Below are 27,203 nucleotides of genomic sequence, written 5' to 3'. Positions count from 1 at the left end.
AATGAGTTCTTCTTTGACTACTTCTTGCTAACTCCTAGTTTTGTCACACTAATAATTGTTGTCAATTTAATGGTTGTGAAATGGTTTTCTGTTTTGATTGGTCTTTCTCTGATTACAAATGGTGTTGAATGTATTTCCTATGTTTATTGGCCATTTGGGTTTCTTCCTGAGCAAACATTTGAGTTCTTTTGTCTTTTTGTAATTGATTTGTAAAATTCTTTATGTATTTTGATGGAGTTCACAAAGAAGTTAGTGGGATTTGTGTCCCCTTAATGTTCTCCAGAATCCTGTCTTGCTGCTCTCCTAGCCCCTTCTCACCCCCCGCCCCCCAGTCATGTAGCTCACTATTTGGTACTCCTATTCATTGTGTCAAAACTTGTATTTCTTTTCTGCAATAATGTGGTAGAACATCTCCTCTGGAAACCTGGACTTCCACAATGGTTTTCTCATCTGTGGGTGGTTGTCTAAGACAGTGTTGTACAGGGTTCCCAGACCACTGTCAAGAAGGACTGGAGCCAGTTCATGGGCCACTGCAGGATCCGTGGCTGGGCTGAAGTCTGTATGCCTATTACCCAACACGTGGGTGGCTGAGACTTCTCAGCTCCCTTTGAGTGTGGTACTGGATCCTACAACTCCCACAGAGGCACTTTTGTCCATGACTAGATGCCAAATTACTGTTGTTGGAAGGGGGACAAAACGATGGATGTCTTATTCTACTCTGATGCTGACGTCACTCTGGTCCATTTCTAAATACTCTTTCATTTGTTTCATCTTGTATAGTACCACATTGTTTTAATCGTTTCTTAGTCTTCACAGTTGTCATAGCTATTTTTGGCTTTTTACTCTCACAAATGAATTTTAGGTTCTACTTGAGAAGTTCGTGAGATACTCATTTGTGATTTTAATTAGAATTTCATTGAATTTGCAGATCAATCTGGGGGAAATTGGTATATATATTTCTTTAGGTCTTTAATATCTTTCATAAATCTTATTTATAGTGAGGGTAGTGTAATTAGATATACTTTTCATTATTATTTTAGATGGTTTAATATTTCATATTATAATGATACAGAATCTGATCCTAAATTTTTTTTACTTGGTTACTTTGTTGTAATGATTTTCTTTTGCTGGAAAAAAGATAACCTCACAAAAATACATAATTACATGATGGGAGAATTACAGCATATGCTGCATTTACTAAGTCATAGTAATTACTTTTTCAGCATTACTCACTAGGCAAATATTTTACTGAACTTTACCTTGTATTCTTGCAAACTATTCAGGTTTTGGTATTTTTATAATTATAATAAATGGGTTTGCAGGTGTTAACAAGATTGTTTCAAAATATTTTAGTGCATTCACATGAGGTTTTTATAGGTGATATATTTAGATCTTTCAGAAACTACATTATATAATGATGTAAACATTTCCCAGCATACAGTTTTTAAAAAATACTCTCTTTATAGCAAGTTTTTTTCTGAAGTAAAAGTAGTTACTTTCTCACTGTGTCTACAATACCCCTTTGCCTTGAAGGGGAACAGACTGTCTTTACCCATTTGAATATATGGTTGATAGTATACTGTGTATTCATTTGCCATCACTACCACTCCAAGCCCTTGCCCCCCCAAAAGGCAGTAAATTTGATATACTTTTCTCTTTTGTTAAAGGGAAAATGCAGTTCACTTCTTTGTATGGTTAAAAAGATTTTTGGGGCACCTGGCTGGCTTAGTCAGAGGATTGTGCAACTCTTAATCTCGAGGTTGTGAGTTCAAGCCCCACGTTGGGTGTAGAGATTACATACATACATAAAGTTTTAAAAAATGATTTTTGTGGTTACTTGTCACTTCTCTCATTTAAAGTATGAGGTAGATTCTGCTCTTTAAGGTAATACGTCTAGTTCACTTCACTAGGCACATGTAGGCAGCTTTCTGAAAAAGAACAAAGAACTTAAGGTACCACCGTCATCTCCTGTGAATCATGGAACTCTTGCTCTTGCCATAGGTTGATTGCCTTGTGCATGTGTGTGTGCGTGTGTACGCACATAGTACACAGCCCGTGAGGGCAGCAGTGTGCAGGCTGTGTGAAGCTTAGTTTATTAACTACACCATGAGTACAGGTATGTTTTAATATTTGCTTCTAAAGTCCCATTATGTCCCCCAGCCCCACCCTTTGGTGTGCCTTCCCCATTTTGGAGACCACTCTGAGAAATTACAAATATAGTCAAAGCTCATTTAAGTTTGTTTTTGTGTCTCATATTTCCAAGGACCATATATTTTGTTTAGAATAAAGTTGATGGTTCTTGAGGCTCCATGACGGATTCTTGGAGGTTTATTGTACTGCTCTCTCCATTTTTGCTTATGCTTGAAATTTTCCATAGTAAAAAGCTTAAAAACTTTATGTTGCCACACAGTGATCAAAAGCTGAAAGGGAGGAAAGGATCAGGCTCTTCACAAGTGCCTTTCTTCTTTATCAAATAAAATCATCTTTCCTAGAACTCTCCCAGTATACTTTCTCTTCTGCCTCATTGGCTTGAACTCACAGGACTCTTCCCCTACCCACCCTGCTTCCCAGCCCCACACATCCTTTTTCATTTGCCCTCAGGAATATCAAAGCTAAATTTGTAAACAAAGAATCCTGAAGCTTGGGAAGCATCCTTCTTTTCATTTTTAAAATCATTGATAAGCTCTTGTAACATGTTTCTTTGTGTGTGTGTGATTTAATATTTTTTAACATAATTTTATTATTTTTATAAGCAGCCTTAAGTGTTTTGTGGAATAAGTGGTGATATTAGTAAAAACAAGCAATCGCTAGACATTTTATTTCTGGTATCCTTTTCTCTTCCAACTGATGAGATATTGCATTCTTATAGATGAGACCTTTAAAACTAAAAATTTTACTAACTGGATTAGTAAAAGCTGTTGGAATAATGATTTTTTAAAAAAATTTTATTTATTTACTTGAGATAGAGTGAGAGAGAGAGCACGAGTGGGAGAGCAGAGGGAGAGGGAGAAGCAGGCTCCCCACTGAGCAGGGAGCCCGATGTGGGACTCGATTCCAGGACCCTGGGATCATGACCTGAGCCGAAGGCACACGCTTAACTGACAGAGCCACCCAGTTGCCCCGGAATATTGATATTTTTAAAGTAACATTTTACCTTGAGAAGTCCATTTTAGTTTCCAGGTATCAGGACACCTGGGTGGCTCAGTCAAGCACCTGCCTTTGGCTCAGGTCATGATCCCAGGGTCCTGGGATCGAGTCTCACATTGGGCTCCTTGCTCAGCAGGGAGCCTGCTACTCCCTCTGCCTGCAGCTGCCCCTTCTTGTGCTCTCTCTCTCTCTCTCTCTCTCTGACAAATAAATAAAAAAAAATAATTTCCAGGTATCAAAATGGAGCATTATTTTTTTCTGGAAATGTTACTTTCAGCTTTAAATTTTTTGTCAAATAGTAGTAACGATCTCATATTTTCTTTCTTTCCCAGATATGGAATATATGAACGCTGCCGAGAATTGGTGGAAGCAGGTTATGATGTACGGCAACCAGACAAAGAAAATGTTACACTCCTCCATTGGGCTGCCATCAATAACAGAATAGATTTAGTCAAGTATGTGTTTTCTGTATTTTAAAGTAATTATTTATTTTAAAATTATTACAAATAATTATAAAAGTTAATACTTTCTAAAATTCATTGCTTTTAAAATGTAGTTTCTGTGTACCTTTTTTCCCTGAAAATTGTTTTTAACATATATTGAATACACATTTGTACAAAGTGTTGTGCTGAGTGCTTTTTCATGTATCTTTCCTTTAATTTTAATTCTTGAAATAATAATTGCTGTCCTCCTGATGTGGAAACTGAAGCATAAATAGATTAAATATGTTACCGATGACATGCAGCTAATAAAAGTTGGAATCAGGATTTCAGCAGTATAATTTGCAGCTCACATTCAAAATGTGAATTCTGTGGGGGAAAAGCTACAAAAGAAAGGAGGGGTTACCAAAATAATAGGTAATAATAATCTGTTTTAAGTATTCATGCCAGCATAAGTGATGAATACATATTAAGTGTAAATGATTTTTGTTACTTACTGCTAATCTGCTTGCTTAGTATTAATAAGAGGTAGTTAGATAAGCAAGAGTCAGGGTAATAGGAAGTCTTAGTAAATCTAGTTTAGCAGTCTCTGACAATTTGGGCATAAGTTCTTCAGATGAAGACATGAATCTGAAATAAACTAGCTGCAGATGTGCACTTAAGTACAGCATACAGAGTCTAGAGACAACTAGGATATTAAGGCTAGGGAAAAGAAATTGCCCTTTTGAATACTAAAGGAAGGTTAAGCAGGTAATCACTTTCTTCAGAGAGCATATCTCCATTTTATTTGTTCCTTTTTTATTCTTGTCTGTCTGACCTTCCCTCTGCCTTTGGTAATGGGTCTCCTGATGTCTAATTCTGTTTTTGTTTGTCAGAAAATGTTTTTATTTCATCTTCATTTGTGAAAGAAATTTTCACATGGTATAGAAATCTAGGTTGGCAGTTTTTGTTTGTTTTATTTTTGTGTTTTACTCATTGAAAATAACATTCCTCTGTTTTCTGGCTTCTGTTACTATTGAGAAATCAGTCTAAATATTGTGCTTTTGAAGGCTTTTTTTTTTTTTTCCTGTCTGCTTTTAAGATTTTTCTCTTTGTTTCTGGTTTTCTGCAGTTTCATGATGATGTAAGTAGGTGTGGATTTCTTTTTATTTACCCTGAATGAGATTGCAAGGAATTCTTAATTCTTTGGATTGATGTTTTCATCAGTTCTGGGAAAAATCTCAACTATTATTTCTTCAACTATTGCTTCTACCCCATTCTTTTTTTTGCTCTCCTTCTGGAACTACAGTTAAATGTCTGTTTGACCTTTTCATTGTATACTCTGTGTCTCTTCTCTTTTGTATGTACTGTCCTTTGGTGTGCTTCATTCTGGAAACTTCTGACTTACCTTCCAGTTCATTTATTCTATGTATAATCTGCTGTTAAATCTCTTCAATGTGTTCCTAATTTTATTTTCCGGTTCTAGAATTTTTATCATTTATCTTTTTCAAACCTGTATTACTTAAATCATCTGTGGCTGAAATTTTCAATCTTGTCTTGTATACTTGAATATAGTAAATATAGTTACTTTATAATTGTATCTGAGAAGATAATCTGTATCTGTTAATGTTGTTCCTTCCTGTGCCTGATTATCTTTAAATATGTACTAGACGTTGTGTTTGAAAATTATTTGTTGAATAATTTGAGGCCTAAGATGAGATTTCCTTTTGTTTCTGCTAGGCCCACCTTTAATTTAATTTCAAGGCTTTAGATTTTCTGGATTTCTCAGGTGGCTGAAGACCAGGCTAGACCCAGGTTTACTTCTGGTTCATAATTACTGCTACAGTATAACCTTTTGGGGTCCCAACCTTTGTTTTGCTTTGCCTGTTTAGCTTGCTTCTTGGCCAACTCTTCTGTATCAGCAAATTATCTCTAGGGCAGGTGGTGCCCAAGCGGTTTTCTAACTTCTCCAGATTTTAACCTTCTCCTGAATCTTGGCCTGGTTAATGCTCTTAATCTCCTTAGGTTTTACTTTTTAGGAAATGTTTCTTAGATTTCATTGACCTTTTTTAGTTTTCTTTAATGGGAGAGTTGATTCAAATGATCTAACCTTCTCAACCTCTGTTTTTCAGTTAGTGTTATTTTAATCAAAATTGTGTATAAACACTTTGAAAACTCAAATAGTAATGTACTTAAAGGCTTACAATGGAAAATGGCAGTCCCTCCCCACCCTCTCGGTCCTGTAGCCCAGAAATAACTATTTTTAGCCCTTGAGCTGTTTCTTTCAGTATTTACTCTTTATTTTATATATTTATGTTGCTACATTTATCTAGAAAAAAATGACAGCAAACATTTTTTCTGCTTTTTCATTTAAATATATACCTTCAAGATTTCTCATTGTCAGTACAAATAAGAGTTGCATCATTCTTTTTAAACAGCTATATAATGTTCAATTATATGGGTTTAATTTATTTAATGGTTTTCCTGTTGATGGACATTTAGATTGATTTTGGTGTTTTTACCGTTAACAACCACTGGTGTAATTGTTATCTTGGTCACATATCATTTTGCTATGTTTATATATATCTGTAAAATTTATAGGAGTAAAAAAGTTAGAAAGCTGAATTTTGAATTTTAATAAATATTGCCAACTTTTATGCTGTTATTTCTTGATTTATCACTTATTATATTTTGACTTTCTATTTTTGGGATATCTAGATGTCCTAGATCTCCTCACCACTAATAATTCTTCCATCCTCTACTATAGTTTTAGTTAAATCGCCATGCAAAGTTTAAGTTGTTGTATATAAATTCTCAGTGCTAAGTACCGAAGTGTTCTGTGATTATCTGTTTTTTCCTTGTGGAATTTTGATTTTTGCCTGAAGTAACAGTTATTTCATTTTTAAAACTTTCCCTATGTTGTAACTAATTCTTCCCATACTCTTAGAAGTATAAAATCCCTCTGTATGCAAACAGTATCAGCTAATTTATCTGTTCCGTTTTTGGAGGTGGGGGATAGAGGAAATCATTCCTGAATTCTCCACTTTTCTGCTCCAACCCAGATTGTTTGTTCTTTAGAGCTACTATGCAGCCATTATCGTGAGACTTTGCCATTATTCTGGGAAATCCCTTTGCTTCAGTGTTGGTCTCAGTTTCCTGGATCTCAGGTTTTTGTCTCTTTTGGGTTGCTACCTGGTTTTAGTAGTTTTAGTAGAGCACAATTTCTGATAGCTTTCTGAGAGAGACAGAGCACTTGGGAGGTAAATGTTTTGAAGTTACTATCATTTCTGCCCTTACACCTTATTGGTGATTTGGCTGAGCATGGACTTACAGATTAAAAATAGTTTTCCCAGAATTTTGAAGCATTACCTTATTATTTTCTTAATTTGTATATTACTATTGAGATCCTGTTGGTTAAAAAATTTCCATTTGTCTTGTGTTTAAAAATAAAGAGGGAAGTCTGAAGTGAGAAATACAGACAAAAAGACTTGATACTGCCTGCCTTACAAATGTTCCAAGCCACTTGTGAACTAGTGAGGTTATAGAAGAAAGTCAGTAATTGTGGAGTGGGTTAATAATCGGTTCTGTGCGTATTATATCTTCAGGTAGGTAAACTTAATTTTTCACAATGCATAATCTAGCAAGTTACTTTCCTAAGACAAACATGGTGAGTAAAGGCAGTTTCCAATAACAACTGGTATTCATAGCCTCAAGATTACTTTTTCTGCTGACTCTGGAATTACACCCCTGCTTAAAAGTTATAGCATATCCATAGCACAGCAAACAGTATGAACATCATATTTGCATAGGACCCTCATACTCCTAGGTCCTGTGGGAGTGGCTTGAGGTTATCCAGATGGATACAGCACACATAGTGGGTTTGTATTGCATCTTGGGGAATTCAGTGCTTTTATAATAAGAGCAAGCTTGCTCTTTGTTCCAGAGGGAGACATTACCTCATCTCTCAAGGTTGTTTGATACAAACACAACTCGGAGAATGACCTGTGTAAAAGTGGTCAGGGCCTTGCATTCTACTCATATACCTAGCAAGACATATGGGAATGTGAGGGATCCATAGAGAAGTGTCTCTTCTAACAGTTCTGTTCCATCAGGGTATATTAAAGGGACTTACTGCAAACAAAGTAGTTGGGTCACTTTCATGATGATAAGGTATAAAGTAAGTATAATATGGAAAGGAGGAGACCTTCACCTTAGCCTGGATTGTTTGTATTTCTAATGTTTTCAAGTGAAAGTCTTTATTTCTCAGCTTTTCCCCCAATATAATAAAATAGAAAAGATTATCTCAAGCTCTTGTCTTCAGTAATCTCTTATTACCTTAGGATTCTTCTTCAAGAGTAACTAATAATACTTGATTTCAGTTTGATTTCAAGTCAAAGCTTTATTAAGGAATATGGGGCTTTGTTAAAACATTGAGTTTAAAATTTTATGAGAACACATTGTATGTGTGGCTTATTCTTCTTCCCTGGGAACATTACATTTTTTTTTTCTTTATCCCTGACTTTGTGAAAGCTCACGTTATTGTGCACTGATATGGCTGGCTGGCTGGCTGCCTGGCTTGCTTGCTTGCTTGCTTTATTTATTTATTTATTTATTTAATTTATTTATTGACTTACTTTAAATCCAGTTTATGGCCATTAAATGGCCACTTTTTCTGGAAACTTGCTTTTTTGGATTAGGGAGTTGTTCTTGCATGGTGCCCTCAAGAGTGCCTCACTTTTGTTTTCTCTGTTTTCCCCCCAGGAACTCAGATACTGAAACCAACCAGATTGATTCTTTTTCTTATCATCATCCCAAGTACTTTTTTTTTCCATTTTATTTATTTATTTTAGAGAGAGGTAGAGAGTGTGAGTGGGGGTGGGGGGGTGGGGACGGGCAGAGAGGTAATGCCAAGCAGACTCTGCACTGAGTGTTGGACCCCCACGTGGGGCTTGATCTCACAACCCTGAGATCATGACCCGAGCTGAAATCAAGAGTAGGATGCTCAACTGACTGAGCCACCCAGGCACCTCATATACCAAGTAATTTTTATCTCCTAGTATAGCTGTTGTACTTTGGGGAGATTTTCTTAATTTATGTAATTTATCTTCTAATCCTTTCTTTGAATTTCTAATTTTATCTATTTCATTTTCAATTTTCAAGCATTTTTTTCCCTTGATTTCTGCGCCCCCCCTTTTAAGAAAATATTTTGTTCTTCATATCATGAGTATATTATCTTCTCTTACTTTTTGGAGGATATTAATTGTAATTTTTGTTTTGTTTCTTTTTTCTTCTCTGTTATCTGTTTATGTTAGGCTTCTTTATTTGGTCTCCTTCCATATTTGAAACTTTCCTCGATTATTTGGTCATATTTAGGAGAGACATAACAAAGCTGATTGGAAGTTGTAGAACTTAGATCATAACAGGAACCTCCCAAATATCTGTTTCTAGAAATTTTTCTCTGGGGTTGTTCAGTGTCTCTTAGAGAAAAATCTTCTGATCTCTTTGTGGGAAGGAGTTCAGTTATGTCTGCCAGCTGACCTGAACAAGGAGAGGAGCCGGGGGTTGTAGTTGTTGTTTAGAGTGTAAACTTTCATTGAATAGCTATTTTCAGTATAGTGTCTCATATGGTTCTCTGATTTAATTCCATGAGTCTCAAATTTCTCTGGTAAAGGTACACTGAATACACTTTTCAGCAAATGCCGAATGGTTGAGTGTTGAAATCAGTGTGAGCCTGAGGCTGGAGCCAGAAATCATCATCATACAATGAAGCTTAGGGACATAAGAATGAATCTGAACTTGAAGAGTTTGAGTTATTATTACAATAATATTAAAATTTTGAGTAGTCACATTTTAAGATTGAACATTACAGTACACAAAGAAATACTTGTCTAGCAGCGTTAGCTGCTTGTTTCAGTGTCACTAAAATGCCTGTTTGTGATGCTGAACTTTCAGTGAGAACATAAGTTACAAAACAACAGTTTTTTCAGCAATTTTTATTAACTTTGAACCAGTGTTTCTGTTTATACTCTAGTTTTTTCATTGCATTCTACAGAGGTAACAATTATCTTTAATCCCTTAGTCTTTCTAGGGTTTTATAATATATTCTGGTTTGCTTCTCAATGGTGTCCCCCTCTGGAGACATTTGAGTTTTAACTATTTACTTTTCATCTTTCAGATACTTGTTGATATCTCTTGTTCATTGATGATCTGGTCTCAAAACCTAGGGATCACTAATTGGTACCTACAGGAACATTCCTTGATAACCTTGTAGTATGCAGGGAGGCTTGAGTTTAAAAATAAGAATTACATGATCATTTCAGAATTGTGTGGTTTTGAGCTAGGGTCTTACAGCTATAAAGAATAACATGTTGTAAAAATTTAGTACTTCCCTTCCAGTAGTTTACAATGAAAAGGTGATAGAAGTTGTTCTTTAGTTTGCGGAAAAAAAATTCTCCTATCCCTGTGGGGGTAAAAAAAAAAAAAAGTTGTACTTTAGAACCAGTCTGGAAATCATTCATTACTATAGCCCTAGCAAAGATTTGAAATGTGAGTAAAAATAACTCAGGAACAAATATGTTGACTATAGAGAAGGTAATAAAATTGCCTTAAAAAAACATCGCAGCTCTTATCAAAGTTGTTCTTTGGCTGAGCTATACTTCTCTTTGGGCTCAAAAAACCATTTTCAACTATTATATAATGTCTACCAAGTTCCTTAAGAAAGAATTTAGGAATAGTTAAATGTTTGTGTTCAGACTAATGTCTTTGATATTTTGGACTGGAAATATTTTAGTCTGGAAATATTTTGTTACGTTACTTTAAACTATTTTACATGATGGAGTGGAGTTTGGCCCTTTGTTACATAATACTTTAAAAACACCAATTTAACAGATACATAAAGCAATAAATTTCTGCATCAGGCATGTAAGTATGAGTATATTAAATGTTTAAAACTGTATACATTAGAAGTAAATGCATTAGTGATCTGAAGCAGTAATCACTTAGAACAGTTTAAGAATCTCAGTAATATTCACCATCAAGCATTTGACATCAAAGGCTTGAAATCATTTATATTCAAGATTCATTCATTGATCAATCCAAAGTAAACATTATGGTAAGCAGCTAGGTCCTGTTCATTTCAGAGGATATCAGATGTTATTATGTTAATATATTAAGCAATGAGGTGGTTCTTCCTTTTTAAAGCAACACAGCTTTAAAGGTATAACAAGGCATTGTAAAGAACCTCTGTGTTATACTTACAATTTATAAGTCTTGTACATATATTGTTTGATTTAATCTACAGTAATTTTGTGAGGAAAGTAAAGCTCATAAAGCTGAGCTTCTCCCTATAGTAGACTAAGTGGCCTATTCTACAACTTTCTATCTGCTGCTGCGCTCTGATCCAAGTCTTTGTGGTTCTCTGACTGCCTTCTTTATATGATTGTTATTGGCATTACTATTCTTTTTTGTAACTTTAAAAAAAAATTACTTTCCTTTTACTTCTAGAACAAAGGAGTAATGTGTTTGATATAAAATTCTACTAAATATATTTTTTAAAGATCACAAAAGATTGTTTATCATCAAAGGCATAAACTAGCATGAGGTCTACAATGGAAAACATTTTTTTCTTTATTTTTTACATAATTTCTTAAAATTGAAAATGAAAGTTGTCTAAATTATTTAAAATTTTGTCTTATAGATACTATATTTCGAAAGGTGCTATTGTGGATCAACTTGGAGGAGACCTAAATTCCACTCCATTGCACTGGGCCACAAGGTTTAAATTTGCTTCTGGATTTTTTTTTCTTTTGGTTCCTTTATTAGTCTATAACTAAACAACTTTTCCTTTTTTAATGATATGCTAAAATGAATGAGAAAACTTATGCTAATAGTTAATATCAATAGTATACTAATATATTGCTACACAGTGTGACCTGCATTGGCAGCAAAGTTTATTGTCCCAAAGTGTCTTTAGGGAATTCACCATGCTGATATTAATCCAGTTAGTTTACGATTGAGTTAAACTTTGGATTTGTAAATGTAATACTTACGCAGCCTCTATATATTTACAATTAAAGAAGTTGCCCAGTTCATGGGACAATTAAGATTATATTTGAATAGGATTAATAGAATATAGTAACTATTTGTTACATATTTAAAGACGTTATAAGTATCTTTATAAAATTTAAAAGACTCTTATTTCAGTTGAGACTTAAGAACCATAAAATCCTAAGCATGTCTTGACATATACATATTTTAAGAAATTAAAAAAAAATTGTGTAATCTTTTCTACCATTGCCCTATTTAAGAAAGATCTTTCCAGGAGATCCTGTTTGAAATAACATTATATATTTAAGTGTTTATTCTTTTATGTTTTAGACAAGGTCATCTATCTATGGTTGTGCAACTAATGAAATATGGTGCAGATCCTTCATTAATTGATGGAGAAGGATGTAGCTGTATTCATCTGGCTGCTCAGTTTGGACATACCTCAATTGTTGCTTATCTCATAGCAAAAGGACAGGTAAAAAAAATCACAATGGTGTGGATTTTAATCAGATGTTCTTCATGGTTTAAATGCCTAATATCATTGGTGTTACAAGTGTAACAACCTGATGATATTTAAATAGTATTTTCTGATGGATGAAGAGAACAGATAATATAGTTAGTTTGAGATTGAGGTAATAAATATAGTTAAGTTAAAAATAAGATATTCAAGAACCAGGTAATGATCCATTAAGTTGTATCTTTTATTTCTGAGAATGATAGAGATGAATCCCAGAAAGTAAGAAAATTTAGGTATCTTTTTTTCCCCTTACTTACATCTTTTGAATATAATCTGAATTCATTTAAGCTTATTTGAACATTTTGCTGGTTATTTTCTCTATTAAGTTACTTCTCAGAGTGGGGGATAAATTCTTTAGGATCAGTTTCTCATTTTCTGCTGCATAAAATAATGCTGCTTCTTCATGTCAGAAAACTTCTCATGATTTAAGTGCTTCTTCCTGATTCTTCATGAGTGTGTACTGACTATAATCACATTAAACAGGTACCAGTCTATATATGCCATGTTTTTGTCATAAATGTATTTTGTTGAAATTAATGTCACTCAGTTTTTCTTTCATGTGTTTTCTCTGGTTATACTTAAACATTAGCTTTATGGCTAAGGATCTCATCATAAGAGTAAGATAAATGATTTTAATTCATTGCTGTTAACGTATTTATTTTAAATTTTACGCAGATTTGGAGTTTGAGTAGTATTTATTTTATAAATACTTTAAGATACTTGTTGTTGGCAGTGCCACACAATGACAGTTGTGTGTTGTGCATTATAGTGTAAGAGGCACAGACTGGCTAATTGCTGGAAGAGGGGGGTTATTACCTATTACGGTGTTTACAGACTCCCCCCAAAATCTAATGGCTTTAGAACAGTATCAACCATTTATTACCTTAGCTTGACTGGGCTTGGCTGGGTGGTTCTTTACCTTGTGATAATGGCTGGGGGTTACAGTTATCTGGGGGCTTGACTGGAATGGAGGATGGCTCACTCATACCTTATGCCTTAATAGGAATGTAAAAGGCTGGGTTCAGTTGGAGTGCTGAGATAGCAAGTCCTCTCTTTTACTCCATAGTCTTAGAATTCCTTCTCCATGGTACCCCTGCACATTGTCTTTCTAAGCAGGGAAGTAGACTTCTTCCGTGGTGGGAGCTCCCAAAGGAACAAAAGCAGAAGCAGTCTGCCTTTTTTTTTTTTTTAAGATTTTATTTATTTGACAGAGACACAGCGAGAGAGGGAACACAAGCAGGGGGAGTGGGAGAGGGAGAAGCAGGCTTCCCGCTGAGGGGGAGCCCAATGCAGGGCTCGATCCCAGGACCCTGAGATCATGACCTGAGGCGAAGGCAGACGCTTAACGACTGAGCCACCCAGGTGCCCCAGCAGTCTGCCTTTTATAAGTCTTATGTCTTGAACTGGCACAGCAACATTTCTGCTCCATTCTGTCAGTTAAAGCAAGTAATTGGGCCAGTTCACGTTCATTGTGGGAACAGATGGGTAGAGCAGCAGGTGAGGTTTGTTGGTGGCCATGTTTGGATACTAGCTGCCACAGGAGATTACTTTCGTTCTCCCAAGTTTCTTTTAGACTGGGGTTTGGAGCAGTAGATGGTGCTGTAACACATGATAGTGTTGTTAGTGGCCTTTTATTTTGCAGGTAAAATTTACAATATGCGTTCACTGTTTCTTTTGTTTTTTTAACTGGGTAAGAGAAGTGGTATAAGTTTTTTGTCTTTTTGTTAGCTTATTGGTTTTGGGGTTTGGATGTTTCAGTAATCTTTTTTAACTCTGGTATAGGATGTTGGCTATAAAATTCTTATGGCACAGGGATTTCTACCTGTCACAGTACCTTTTGTATAATAAATGCACGATGATAATAAATGTCTGGCAATTGGTTTTCTTTTTTATGAGTAAGTTTGTTTTTGTCTTTGTTTTTTTTTTTTACTACAAAACTAACATGCTTATTGTAAAATAGTCGAACGTAAGAGAAGAGTATGACTTAGAAAATGAAACTCCACCTCTACCCTTACCCCTCCCCCCCAGAGATCACTTTCTTTAACAGTTTAGTATATTATTTTCCCAGAATTTTTTCCATGTATACACTAATTATAAAAGAAACTCCTCTAGTATTCATCACATCATACTTTGAATGGAGTCCAAAGTCCTTCCCTACAGAAGCACTACAGAACCATGTGTAATCTAGTCTGAGATACCTCACGGGCCCATCTTTTGTCATCTCCCCCTTACGCTGCTTTGACACACCAGTCTTCCTGCTGTTCCTTGAAGAGCCATGCTGTTTTCTTTGGGCCTTTGTGCTTGATCTTATCTGCTTGGTAAATCCTTTCCTTAGTCACACAGTTCTCTTTCTGTCTTATTTCAATCAGATGTTTGCTCAAATCTTGCTAGTTTTGATTAGTTCCCAATTATAAGTAATAATAAAATTAGTATGTTTTTATTTTTTCTTTCTCTTTTTCTTTCTCTTCCCTGTCTTTCACTGACTTTAGTCTATAATATTGTTTTTTTTAGTGTTAACTTTGTTCTGATAGGTATAACTACATTTCTATTACTTGATTTTTCAGCTTTAATATTTAATATTCTTTGACTCATAGCTATTACAGATTAGGTACTTATATTTTCTTTTCAACCTTTTTCCATTTTCTCCATTTTTTGTTAATTGTATCAGTTTTACATTCTTAGGGCATATAACATTTCCATTTAGTTTGTCATTCTGTTCTTCACATTTGTTTCATTTTAGTTATACTGTTGAAATATATGTAGTGCTCACTACCAATTCTTTTGGATGATTTTCAGGAGAAAAGGGAAAATGCTAAGTTATGGAGCCCTGTTGATCATGGAATCCCCATAAGCTTTTGATCTGGGCTTGTTAATTCTTCCTAATAGAGAATACCCATACGTCCAGGCTGAACTTGGAAAAGAAGTACCAAGTTTTAAACCCCGACCCAAAGAAAGAAAAGGTTGAATTTCATTTTTCTTTTAGTACTCTAGAGATGTGGCATTATTTTACATTTTTAATTTTACTTATTGATATTTTTTAATACCATCACTTTTTTAAAAAGATATGAAAAAACAACTAAGAAGGAAGAAGAAACTAAAACAAGAATTTACGTGTTTGTTTTAATTGGACATCAAATTTAGTTGGGCTCTCTTGAAATTAGGACCCTGAAGGAAGTAAAATAGTACTTGACTCATGTAAAGAACGAGGAAGCTTCTCATTTCTGAGATTTTCTTAAAGATTTTTATTGGAAAAAAAAATCAATGTGTATATTGGAAATACTGAGTGAGGTTACATAAGATGTTCCCAACCAAAGTTAACGTAAATCTGTAAATGGATTTATAATGGATAAGGTATAACTTTTGATTACGGTATTCATGATGAGGGACTTAATCTAATGATGTCCAAGGATGTGTGTTCTAGTTTGTCTAATGTACTGGTTCTCAGCATTTTTTCTGCTTCAGTACACTTGGCTAATGTTCACATTTGAGACGTATTCCCATTGGTAATAGTGGCTCACAGAGAACTGCTGTATAGAAGTATAGAGTGTTTTGCAGTGTACTCACTATAACTCTGTCCTCTCTGCACTGACTGGTGTGTTAGATAGATAACACAACTTGGATTAGAACTGCTGCCTTTATATAATCCAGGAATGGGTGATAGGGAAGGGAAGAAGAGGAAACTTATTATCTATTGAATGTCTCTTATGTTCTAGGCTATGGACTAGGTGCTTTACACACATTATTCCATTTGATCATCACAGGGATCTTATGAAGCCATTATTTATATTTGCATTTTTAGATGAGGAAGTCGAAGCATAGAGAATTAAAGTAATTTTGCCAGTCTTATAGCTGTTAAGTGGCACAGCTAAGAATTCAAAACCATGTCTGTCTTATTCTAAAGCCTATGCCTTTCCCAAACAAGTAGGTAGATAAACATGTCTTTTCACTTAGCAAATGGTTTTTGATCATTTACTCTGCTGGGCCCTGGGAATACAAAGATGAATTTAATATAAGTTCAATCGTCAAAGAACTCCTAGTTAATGAGATAGATGTCTCAGGCATGTAGGATAATTAGTCCAGATTGGAGTTAGGAGAGATAATTTTAGGGAAGTGAAACTGATAGAATCCCTGATGCATCAGGATGTCTTGAAAGGAGATTTAGATAACTAGGGAAGAGTTTTGGTTGACTAGATGGTAGTTTTAATTGTAATGTGTTAAAAAAACTAAGGAAAGCCAGGGGGAAGTGCCATAGGAAAGCAAAAAGTTGGGTAGGAGAAGAAAAATAATCATGGTTTACTACACTATTTTGCTGGGAATAGCATTCATATACATTTATAATAATATAAATATCAAACATTTATAGAACCAAAAATACAATAGATCTCTTGGAAGAATAGAGAGGTGCATTATTTGTGATGGCTCAGGAAGAGTAAAGAGAGAAATTCTCATTTTGCATACTGAAGAGTCTCAGAAGATAATGCCTAAAACTGAAAAATCAGAAAGTAGTAATTCAAGCATCTTATTTTAAGATGTGGAGGGCTAAAAGAGGTGAAAATAGTGGGGAGTAAGGCAGAGAATTGTTTTATCACCACAAATTTTACAGAATTATTTGTCTCTAAAAATGTACGTGCATAACAATAAAAAGCAAACAGACTTTTTTGAGTTTATTGAAAAGATACGTCTTTTTATTCTTTGTTTTGAAATGCCTAGAAATAAACAGGGTTTCATTATTCCCTCTTACCATGAATTAGTATAAATCAGTTTTTCACAGACTTAAATCATTTAACTTATCCTCTGTGGATGAAAGATGAAGAGTAGGTCAAGGTCTTTAAATGCAAAACATTGAAAGGGTGATTAAGGCATCTGAAAAAGAAAATCTATAAATGTGTGTTAATTAAATACATATTTAATGTATAGTCAATTAAATACATGCCCATTAATTAAAATATTTAGTGACAATAGTTTTATTTTAAAAAGTTAAAAAAATTTTTCATAAATCAGCCTTGATTGAGGAGTGTTATATTGGCTTCTCTTGTGATACGTAAATTAGATTTTTCTGAGTAAATTTGGTAGGAACTTAGAAATTTTTACTGTCTGACTTTTTTCTTTTTATTCTATCAGGATGTAGATATGATGGATCAGAATGGAATGACACCTTTAATGTGGGCAGCTTATAGAACACATAGGTATGTAATCATTATAAAATATTTATTCAGATCATTTTCAACATATTAAAATGTAAAATAAATAATGAGGAAAAGCAGTTAATGTTCTGTTTGTTAATATTTAAAATTCTTATTATGAGTACATAGTATATAATAAATTACCTCTTTGAATATTTGAATCTCTGTGCTTACCTTGACCTTGGTAATTGTAGTATTCTTAATCTATTCCTCTTTTAGCAATTTTTAAGAATGAAAGATGTTACCATATTTTTAAGAACTATTTTTTTCATGTTATTTGTATACTGGCAGGTTTAATATATTAATTAGTAAGTCACCTGAAAACGTTTTTGGAATAATCCAGATTTAAACTTAAAAATTTAATTGTTTAATTATATAGATATTAATGACCTTACTCCCTAATCAAAATTAGAAAATGTCAGGACCAAGTATGCCCTCTTTTGAGGGGCCATACTTTATATGGTGTTGCACATACTTAATACTTCATATTAGAATGTTCTCTCAATACTGATTATAAGGTTGAGTATAGGTTAGATTAGAAGTGTTCCAAGATGGAATGCAAATGCAACCACAATCAGTTTAGTGTCTGTAATGATTTCTATAATTGAAATTAGGGTTGTTGTTGTTGTTTTTTTTTTTTTTCCTTTTCAGTGTGGATCCAACTAGATTGCTTTTAACATTCAATGTTTCAGTTAACCTTGGTGACAAGTATCACAAAAACACTGCTCTGCATTGGGCAGTACTAGCAGGGAATACCACAGTCATTAGTCTTCTTCTGGAAGCTGGGGCTAATGTTGATGCCCAGAACATCAAGGTAAAAATATCCTGTATTGATTATGCTATGTGAAATGTTAAGATCTTAATTCCTCAGTAAAAAATAGGTTTTTTTCACAGCCTGTCAAAAATGGAAGAAACCTCTTATTTAAGCTCAACCCTTTGCTTCCATGTGAGAATTTCTTTGGAAAGAATGATTTATTTACTTTTGTCTTTCAGTATTGAAGTAATTTTCAGATTTTGATGGCCTTTTCATTAGTGAATTCTTACTGACTTTTGAAAATTAAATTATATAATCCCTATCTTTATAGCTGAATGGAATAGTTTTCTGGTTTCTTTAAGAAGGTCAGTACAGAGAATCACAAGTTTGTAGTTAAACTACATTATGCATAATAATTTTAGTAATTCTTTGACTGGTTATTGTTTTATTTTAAAGGTCAAGACCTTTAAATATGATAGACAGCTTTATGATGTTTATAGGAAAGTCCCCACCTCCCTCAGATGTTGGACTAATCCAGGAAAAGTATACAAAATTATCTAAGAACAAAACACAATTAACATTTACACTCTGAACCATTTAGAAATTTGTAGACATTTTATGAGTACTTCAAAGAAAATTCTATTGGTAGTTTTAAATTTTAAGCATTCTCATTTTTAAAGCTTCAGGATCCACCACGTCTTTCAGGAACTCTTTCTATGAAATGACTTTCAACTTTTAAATATCATCTTTCAGTAATGTGAATTCATAAATAACTTCGTGCCCTTTGACAAATGTTCTTTAATTTTGACTATAAACCATAGTATTTTCTGAGTCATGTTTCTTAAATTTCTAAGGGATATGTGCTAATTAAATTTGAAAGAGATTTGAGCCACATAATAATCCGAAATGGCAGTCAAAAAGTAGGTTATCTCCTGCTGGATCAGGGCATCTATTTATGTTCCAATGAATAGTTCTTTCTGTATTCGATTACTTTGAGCTTGAGCTACTGAAAATAATACAGCTTAGACTAGCTATATGGAGCCTAATGTATTTAAAATTTTAACCAATTTTTAAAAATGAGTTTAATTAAAAATATTTAGTTAAAAGTAAATATCAAATACCTTGTTGGAAACCATAAGAAATTGAGAAATCCATATCTTTTCTTTCTTTTTAAAATTTCGAGTCCTGGGGTGCCTGGGTGGCTCAGATGGTTAAGCGTCGGCCTTCGGCTTAGGTCATGATCCCAGGGTCCTGGGATCGAGCCCCGCATCAGGCTCCCTGCTTGGTGGGGAGCCTGCTTCTTCCTCTCCCTCTACTGTTCCCCCTGCTTGTGCTCTCTTGTGCTCTCTGTCAAATAAATAAATAAAATCTTTAAAAAAAAAATTTTCGAGTCCTTTTGTCTCCACCCAAAGTGATCAGAGTGGCCTAATGTCTACCAGTAAATACGAAAAGAGGAAAGTCAATATACCATAGTGCCTGACACATGATGGGCACTCTAAATATTTGTTGACAGACTGAATGAAGATGTATGTAGTCATGAACTTTACCTCTAAGCTAGTTTTCATGACTCTGCTAGTATACCTGTCTGCCACTTCCAAAATTATAGATAGAAAATTTTGCTTTTCCAAATGTTTTTAAATAGGAAGCTCAGAAAAGTTCACAACACTGTAATTAGTACATGAGGCCAACCTCAAGGCCTAAAGGATAAGAAAGAATGAGTTTGACTAAGGCTAACCAAGATCCCCATAAGAAAAAATTAGGGAGCTTACCTTCTGTTTTATAACTGAATTGCTTTAGAGCATTATTTTTCTTCTCTTTGGTACCAGACAACCATTCCTAAAATGACCATGCCCCAGGAATATATTTCAGAATATTTGGCATTAATATTATTGAAAAGGTAGAACCAGTTTTACTGTGGCAAATATTGAGTCTCCCTAGACTGCCAAGAGCCACAGCAATATATTGAAATTACAAGAATGCTAAAAATTGTGACAATATGACTATACAGTTCTGAAATTTGAAGCTAGTAGTATGTATTTTTAGACCATTTAAAAATATCTTTTCTATCCATATAGAATTTACGTAACTTCACTTGGATCATGATCTTTAGGTATTTGAAGTGCAGTTTGTAAATTTAATGTCTTTTCAAATAAATAGTGAACTTCACATTAACCATTGCATAAACTTTTATTAGACTTAGCAGAAGAAATAACCTATAATGAATTTCAACAGAAATGTAATGATAAGAGAGATATTTGAGATGATTTATATGGTTTGAACCTTATATTTTTAGTATTTTGTAGGTTCAGGTGCATGAATTATTTGGTACCAAGATAGGATAAGCTCCAATGTAGCTTTTTATTTACTTACTTTGAGAAAGAGAGCACTCATGAGCAGGGGGAGGGGCAGAGGGAGAGGGATAAGCAGACCGCCTGCTGAGTGGGGAGCCTGATGCGGGGCTCAATCCCAGGACCCTGGGATCATGACCTGAGCCAAAGGCAGGCGCTTAACTGACTGAGCCACCCAGGTGCCCCTCGAATGTAGCTTTCCTAACTAGTGTGGTTCATGTGAATACCTTCCAGAGCTACAATGTCATATAATTATTGTGCATGTAGAACTTTTTTTTTTCTTGGGAGAGAGAGCACGGGTGAGCATGTGTGGGGGGGTGAGGCACAGAGGGAGAGGGAGAGAGAGAATCTCAAGTGGACTCCTCACTGAGCATGGCTTTGTACTCGGGGCTCGATCCCATGAGCCTGAGATCATGACCTGAACCAAAATCAAGAGTTGGACACTTAACCGACTGAGCCATCCAGGCGCCCCCCCAAAGGAAGTTATTTTAAATGTAATTCTCTGGTAGCTTCTGGAGTGACATCATCATCATTGTCATCATCATCATCATTATTATTTTATTTTTTAAATTTATTTTATTTTATTTTTTAAATTGAGGTATAGTTGGCATGCATCATTATGCTAGTTCTAGGTATACAACATAATGATTTGAACATGTTGTGGGATGACCGCCACAGCAGGTCCAGTCAGCATTGTCACCATTACATAGTCACAAAATGTCCTTTTTCCTTATGACAGGAACCCTCAGGGTTTACTCTCTTAGGAACTTTCAGATATACAATAGAGTAGTATTAACTATAGTAACCATGCTGTACATTACATCCCCAGAACTTAACTTATTTTAAAACTAGAGAGTTTGTATGTTTCAACTCCCTTCACTCATTTCACCCACCCCTGACCCCTGCTTCTGGCAACCACTATTCTGTTCTCTGTATTAGTGAGCTTGGTTTTGTTTTGTTTTGTTTTGTTTTTTAGATTCCACGTACAAGTGAGATCATATGGTATTTATCTTCCTCTGACTTATTTGGAGTGACATTATTTTTAAAGGAAATAAAGTCTAAGGAGTTGCTTCAGTTCCTCAGGGAATATTTATACTTTCAGAGTAAAAATAATCTTTTTATCCACACTGGTGGAAAAGTAGATTTTTTTTTTAAATGCACTTTTTATGGAAGTTAAAAGATGAAATAAGTATCAGCTGTTTTTTCTAATGGAATCTGGCATTCCTGATATGCTGCGGTCTAGTCACCACCTTCTAATGGAAACCATTTATTCATTCATTCATTCAACAAATATTAGTGCTGGGGAGTCAAGGTGTTCAAGACAGATGAAGTCCATATTCTCTCAGAATTTACATTGTATTAAGGAAATAGACATTAAATTAATTAAAACATGCGTGTGCATGCACACAGGCACCTGTGGTACAGTGATGAGGGCTGTGAGCGACTTCTGAATACCTCTGAGGAGATGACATTTGCTTTGAGACTTGTCTGATGAAGAAGGGATCAGTTATACAAAGATAATGTGGGAAAAAACTTTCCATATAGAGAAGCCTGCAAGTGCAAGTCCCAAGGCCAGGAGCAAGCTTGCCATGTTAGAGGTGCAGAAAATGACAGTCTGGACTGAGTGCAGTGAGCAAAGGAGTGAAGTCACTGAGAGAGCCAGGTGCCAGATCACGCAAGGCCATGATAAGAACTTTAATTATATTCTCAGTCATGAGAAGCAGTTGGAAGGATTTGCGTAGGCTGGCTTTGTAATCTTTGTGTTTTAAATATTTTTAAAAGACTACTTTGGTTCCTGATGGAGAATGCATTGAAGAATTAAGAAAATGGAGGGGATGGTTGAAAATCAGTTAGGCCATTGTAATAAATCAGGCAGGTGATGTTAGTTTAGCCTACGGTTGTAGGAGTAGAGATGGAGAGAAATGAATGGATTTGGAAATGATAGTGTAGAGTAGATTAGATATGAGGGCAAAAGGAAGTCTTGATGACTGAATAAATAAATGTCTTGTGATATATATTGAGGTTGTGAAGACTGAAGGAAGACTTTCTTGGGGTGAGGGTGATAGGAATTGGTTCTATTTTAGTCATATGTAATTTGAGGTGTAGTGCCTTTTAGCTATGTGGAATGGCAGGCTAATTAAGTAAATTTAAATTGCTGTGAATTTCAAAAGGGAAAAATTCATTAATTAAAAACAACCTAGATTCTTTGTCCAGGAATTTGACAAAGTTTATCTATGCCTGTATATTTTTCCATTTTTCATTTTAAGTGTTAAGAAAGAGAGTCTAGTTGATAATCATGAATTATAACAAAGATGTGGTCTGCAAATCTGGATATGGCTGTAAGAGGAGTAAAAGTGGCATTCTTCAAAGAATATGAAAAATTATACTTTGTGTTATAGTTATACAACTGTTAGTTGATCCTTTTTCTTCTAAAATAGCTATTTGCTAAATAAGATTAAACTTGTTTCTTAGAAATCTGTCTTTATATTAGATATTTACCCTTGTATGTTAGTTATTTGAGTAAGGAATTCAATTCTTTTAATATATAAATAAATGATTTTTTTTCCCAAAATAAGATTACTTCAAAATAATTATTTTGATCCTTAGAAGGAACAGGAATGGCCCTATACCTTAGATTAGAAATTCTTAATCTGGGACCTACCAGTGAATTTTGGTTAGGGGGTGGGCCCATAAATTGTTACATAGAAATTACTTGTATCAGTACTTTTGGGGGAGAAGGTCAATGGCTTTCATCAAGTATGACTCAAAAGAATTTAAGAACCATGGCCCCAGATAATAGTTACATGGAATAAATCCAAGTCTTGTGAAGTGATAACAGTAGGGGAAGGAAAAGTGACTTGGGATACTAAGAATTTTTTTTTTTTTTTTAATGACCTATGCAGTAATCCCTTTTTATGGTAGCTCTCATTTGTGAATTTTTAAAAAATAGTATTGTACTCCCTTCCACATGTTTTGGTTATACGATAAATTTAGATGAATTGAATTTTGGGAGAACAATTAATCTCTGAGTGCTGCCCAAGCATTTCTAGTTTTTTCTTTCTAAAAATTATCAACATAATTTAGTTTGTGCAGGCTGTAAAATTACTGAGCTTTGTTAATAGATTAAAAGACTCTTACATGGTTTCTTGAAATGAGGTAAGAAACTTTTTTCTAAAAATGGTTTTCTTTACCTCTTAAGTACCCGACCTAGATGGTCTCCGAGAAAGAATTTTCCTTAGTTTTAATAATGAAATTCGATCTCATGCAAAAAGTTATCTTCCACCCTCCACCTTCCATTATGTTTATCTCACCAAAACCTTTGAAAAATTTCTTTTATTACTAGTTACATAGTCTGTAAATACTCCATGATTCTTGTTGTTATTGCTGTTGTTACTATCATTTACTATTTTGGCTGACACATGGAGTAATCAAATATAGACTTAATTCAGCACCCGGGCTTTAGTGTCATTCTTTAAATTAATTGCTTGTTTATTTTACCAACTGAATAAAAGAACTATACAAAAGCAGTCAGAAGACTAGAGGAGTAGTAGTTGGAAGATTTCTTAAAGCTCCCTCCATCTTTTTATCTAGGCAATCCTTAGGTGTCACATGGCCCTCTAGTGGAAGGGATGCTCAGCTGGACCGAGGCAACAGCAGGATATTCTGGGAATTGTTACCCAAGGGATTGCTTTTATTCAGGTAATCTTTATAGTTTGGATTAATTAGCTGGTTCTTACAACTTAGGTGGTAGAAGTTTTGAATAGGTAAGGAGAGATTTTACAGTTAATATCCCTATTTGTGGAAGACTCACCTAGATTAACCCATTCCTTATTAAATACTGTTGACCTTTTATTAAAGGATTGGTTGGGCTTTTTGTTGTTATTGTTGTGTTGTTACAGTTGTTGCTATTGGTGGTAGTGCCGTGCTTATTTTGTTGTTTGCTTTTTGTTTTTTAGTGTTTTTCTTTTAAATAAAGTGTACTTTATACTTGATAATAATCGTCCCTCATAAGTAAGGCACTCCAAGGCTTATTTTTTTTATTCAGTTTTTCAAAATAAAATTTCAATATTTTCCTTTTTTATTAACTGATTTTGAATATTCATCCATACATTCTTAAAATTTTGGCACACAGAATTTTTCATTTTGCTTTTCTATTTAAAGAAGTAGATAAATAGTCGAGAATATTAAATAAATAGAAATGTAGGTGTCTGACTAATGAGGAATAAGATTTTAAATTAATAATGGCAAAAAGAAGCGTGGATCTAGAATTGGGGCACTTATGTCTTCTTTCTTTCTTTAAAACACTTTAGTTCTGTTCACTTACACTCTTTGGCATTCTTCTTGAGATTAAAGGGAGCTGTAGGTCCATAACTTGAGTTTCACTATTTTTTGTTACTGTTCTCAGAATTCTCTTTGGAAATTTCTGGATGGGTGAATGAATTTAAGATGATCAGAATGCCAGTACAACAGTAGTAGAAATAGAAGTTGACTTTTCTTTTTCTTCCCTGTTGTCTTCAGACCTTTGTCATTACTGAAATTAAACTGAGAGGTTTCTGGCAATTTTATATTATAGTAGGATGTTTTGTAGTAATAAGTATTACTAATAAAACCCTTAAAGGATATGAAATACCTGATAAACTGAATGATAGCCTCTGATCCAGCAGGTGCTAAAATACCTACTTTTTGATTTACTTTAATATAAGTCAAAACGCAACCAGAAATAGAATCTATAGAATAAGATGAGTAAATACATTTACTGATTGTACCTTGAATGGGAAAGCATAATAATAATATGTAAAAATTTAGACTCTTTTAGTATTTGACTTTGCCCAATGTCAAACAATGTTAATGAACTAATTGTTCAATTTATTTTTGTGGGAGTACTTTAAAAGTTAGTAACTAAAATATTTTACTTTTTCTTTTATTTTTAATGTGAATTTTTTCTGCTTATCAGGGCGAATCAGCACTTGATTTGGCAAAGCAGAGAAAAAACGTGTGGATGATCAACCATTTGCAAGAGGCGAGACAAGCAAAAGGATATGACAATCCATCCTTCCTTAGAAAGCTGAAAGCTGATAAGGTAAATTCATGATTGAAGATTTTCAGTATATAATCTTTTTAAGTAAAATTCATAGGCATACTTTCTTAGCTGAGCATTTTTAGCTTTTAGTTTTGCCATTGGCCAGTGTAATTTTTAAAATACTATATTACCCAGGACAAAATGAAGTTGGATAGCAGAGTTTTTCAGGGCTCTGCCTACTAGGTAGTTTGATAATTAGGAAGGATGGTTATGTGTGAAATTGTTTAAATCTCCATAAGCTAACATAAATTTTAGTTCATTGATTCAGCTGGCCTTTGTTATTAAGTAATAGATAATAAGTCCTTCTTGTTTAAGTGCATTTATTAATATGGTAATAAATTATGAAAAATTGTAGTCCTAATACATATCTTTTTAAACTGCTCGCAACTTTAATTAATTCAGGCTTCCCATTCTTTTGTGATATGTTGCAACTTTTTTTAGAGTGAGAGAAACTTACATTCTTCACTTCTCTATGGAAAGCCTGTTTTAGATCTTCCGTATACCGTCAAGGTTAAACTGTATAATTGTTGGTTCAATTGCCTAGTTATAATAATATCATTTCAAAACTAAGAATATTTCCCCCAAAGAGGGGTCTATATTCCTTAAAAATTTCTTTCCTTTAAAAAGGAAAAATCATCTGGCAGTTTCTTTTATAATACTTAAATAATTGACAAGGTATTTGGCTAATTCGTCAATAATCACAAGTCGAATGGCATTAAGCCTTCAGTACCTTTTTATTCAGTCTGTTCTAGTGGTACTACTTTTTATTTAAAGTTAATGATGTATGTGTTAGCAGGACAAAATGACAAGATTTGGACAAAGGGAAACGTGAGAAAATGTCTCATTTATAGTTCAGACTCCCTTAGTGCGTTGAAACCACTGGTCATTACTTCGACATGAGAAGAGTTAGATTTATAGTGTATAAACTTGCCTTTTGAGGCGCTTGGGTGGCTCAGTCAGCTAAGCATCTGCCTTTGGCTCAGGTCATGATCCCAGGGTCCTAGGATCGAGCCCTGTGTTGAGCTCTCTGCTCAGCAGGGAGTCTGCTTCTTCCTCTTCCTCTCCACCCCCTCTTGTGCTCACTCTCTTTCTTTCTGTCAAATAAATAAAATCTTAAAAAAAAACTTGCCTGTTTTCAAACCCATAGTTGAGAATAATGAGCAGTTTTTGCACATTGTGTTAACTTTCATTTTACTATTAGATATAACATAGAAAATGGTTTATTTTTTTATTTTCATTAATTTTGCTCTGTCCTCTAGGATTTAAAGCAGTTTTTCTCAACATGGTGAACAAAGGCTGATGTCTCATAATAACTAAGCTTATAACAAAAATGTCTTGTATTACTTTGGAAAGTCCCATAATATTTATACTTTCATTTTGTTTAGTGTCAATATTCTAAAGGATTTTTTAAAAAATACATTGTCAGATAAAAATGACTTTGTAAATTCTAGATGTTTAATAATATATAGTTACTTATTATAGCAATATGAACTATGTGTCACGTTTATGTGTTTGGATACAATTTCTTTTAAAAAAGAGAGCTTCAGGGGTGCCTGGGTGGTGCAGTCAGTTGAGCATCCAACTCTTGGTTTCAGCTTGGGTTATGATCGCAGTCTGTGTGGGGCTCTGCACTCAGTGTGGAGTCTGCTTGGGATTCTTTCTCCCTCTGCCCCTCCTACTCATTCTTTCTCTCTCTAAAGTAAAATAAA

The 27,203-nt window shown here is 34.3% G+C and overlaps 1 protein-coding gene across 1 annotated transcript in view; it reads left to right on the top strand.

Moving 5' to 3' along the window:
* ZDHHC17 (zinc finger DHHC-type palmitoyltransferase 17) overlaps positions 1 to 27,203 on the top strand; it is a 92,620-nt gene that overhangs the window by 28,797 nt on the left and 36,620 nt on the right. Inside the window, exons 3-8 of the mRNA XM_032393700.1 lie at positions 3,480 to 3,602; positions 11,263 to 11,340; positions 11,943 to 12,087; positions 17,251 to 17,315; positions 17,964 to 18,126; positions 25,369 to 25,494. Coding sequence (XP_032249591.1) covers positions 3,480 to 3,602; positions 11,263 to 11,340; positions 11,943 to 12,087; positions 17,251 to 17,315; positions 17,964 to 18,126; positions 25,369 to 25,494 — 700 coding nt within the window. The remainder of the gene's footprint in view (positions 1 to 3,479; positions 3,603 to 11,262; positions 11,341 to 11,942; positions 12,088 to 17,250; positions 17,316 to 17,963; positions 18,127 to 25,368; positions 25,495 to 27,203) is intronic.

The sequence above is a fragment of the Phoca vitulina genome, unplaced genomic scaffold, assembly GCF_004348235.1.
Source record: "Phoca vitulina isolate PV1807 unplaced genomic scaffold, GSC_HSeal_1.0 scaffold76, whole genome shotgun sequence".
Lineage (NCBI taxonomy): Eukaryota > Metazoa > Chordata > Mammalia > Carnivora > Phocidae > Phoca > Phoca vitulina.
Note: the sequence above shows the minus strand (reverse complement) of the source record. Positions and strands in the feature narration are given on the sequence as shown.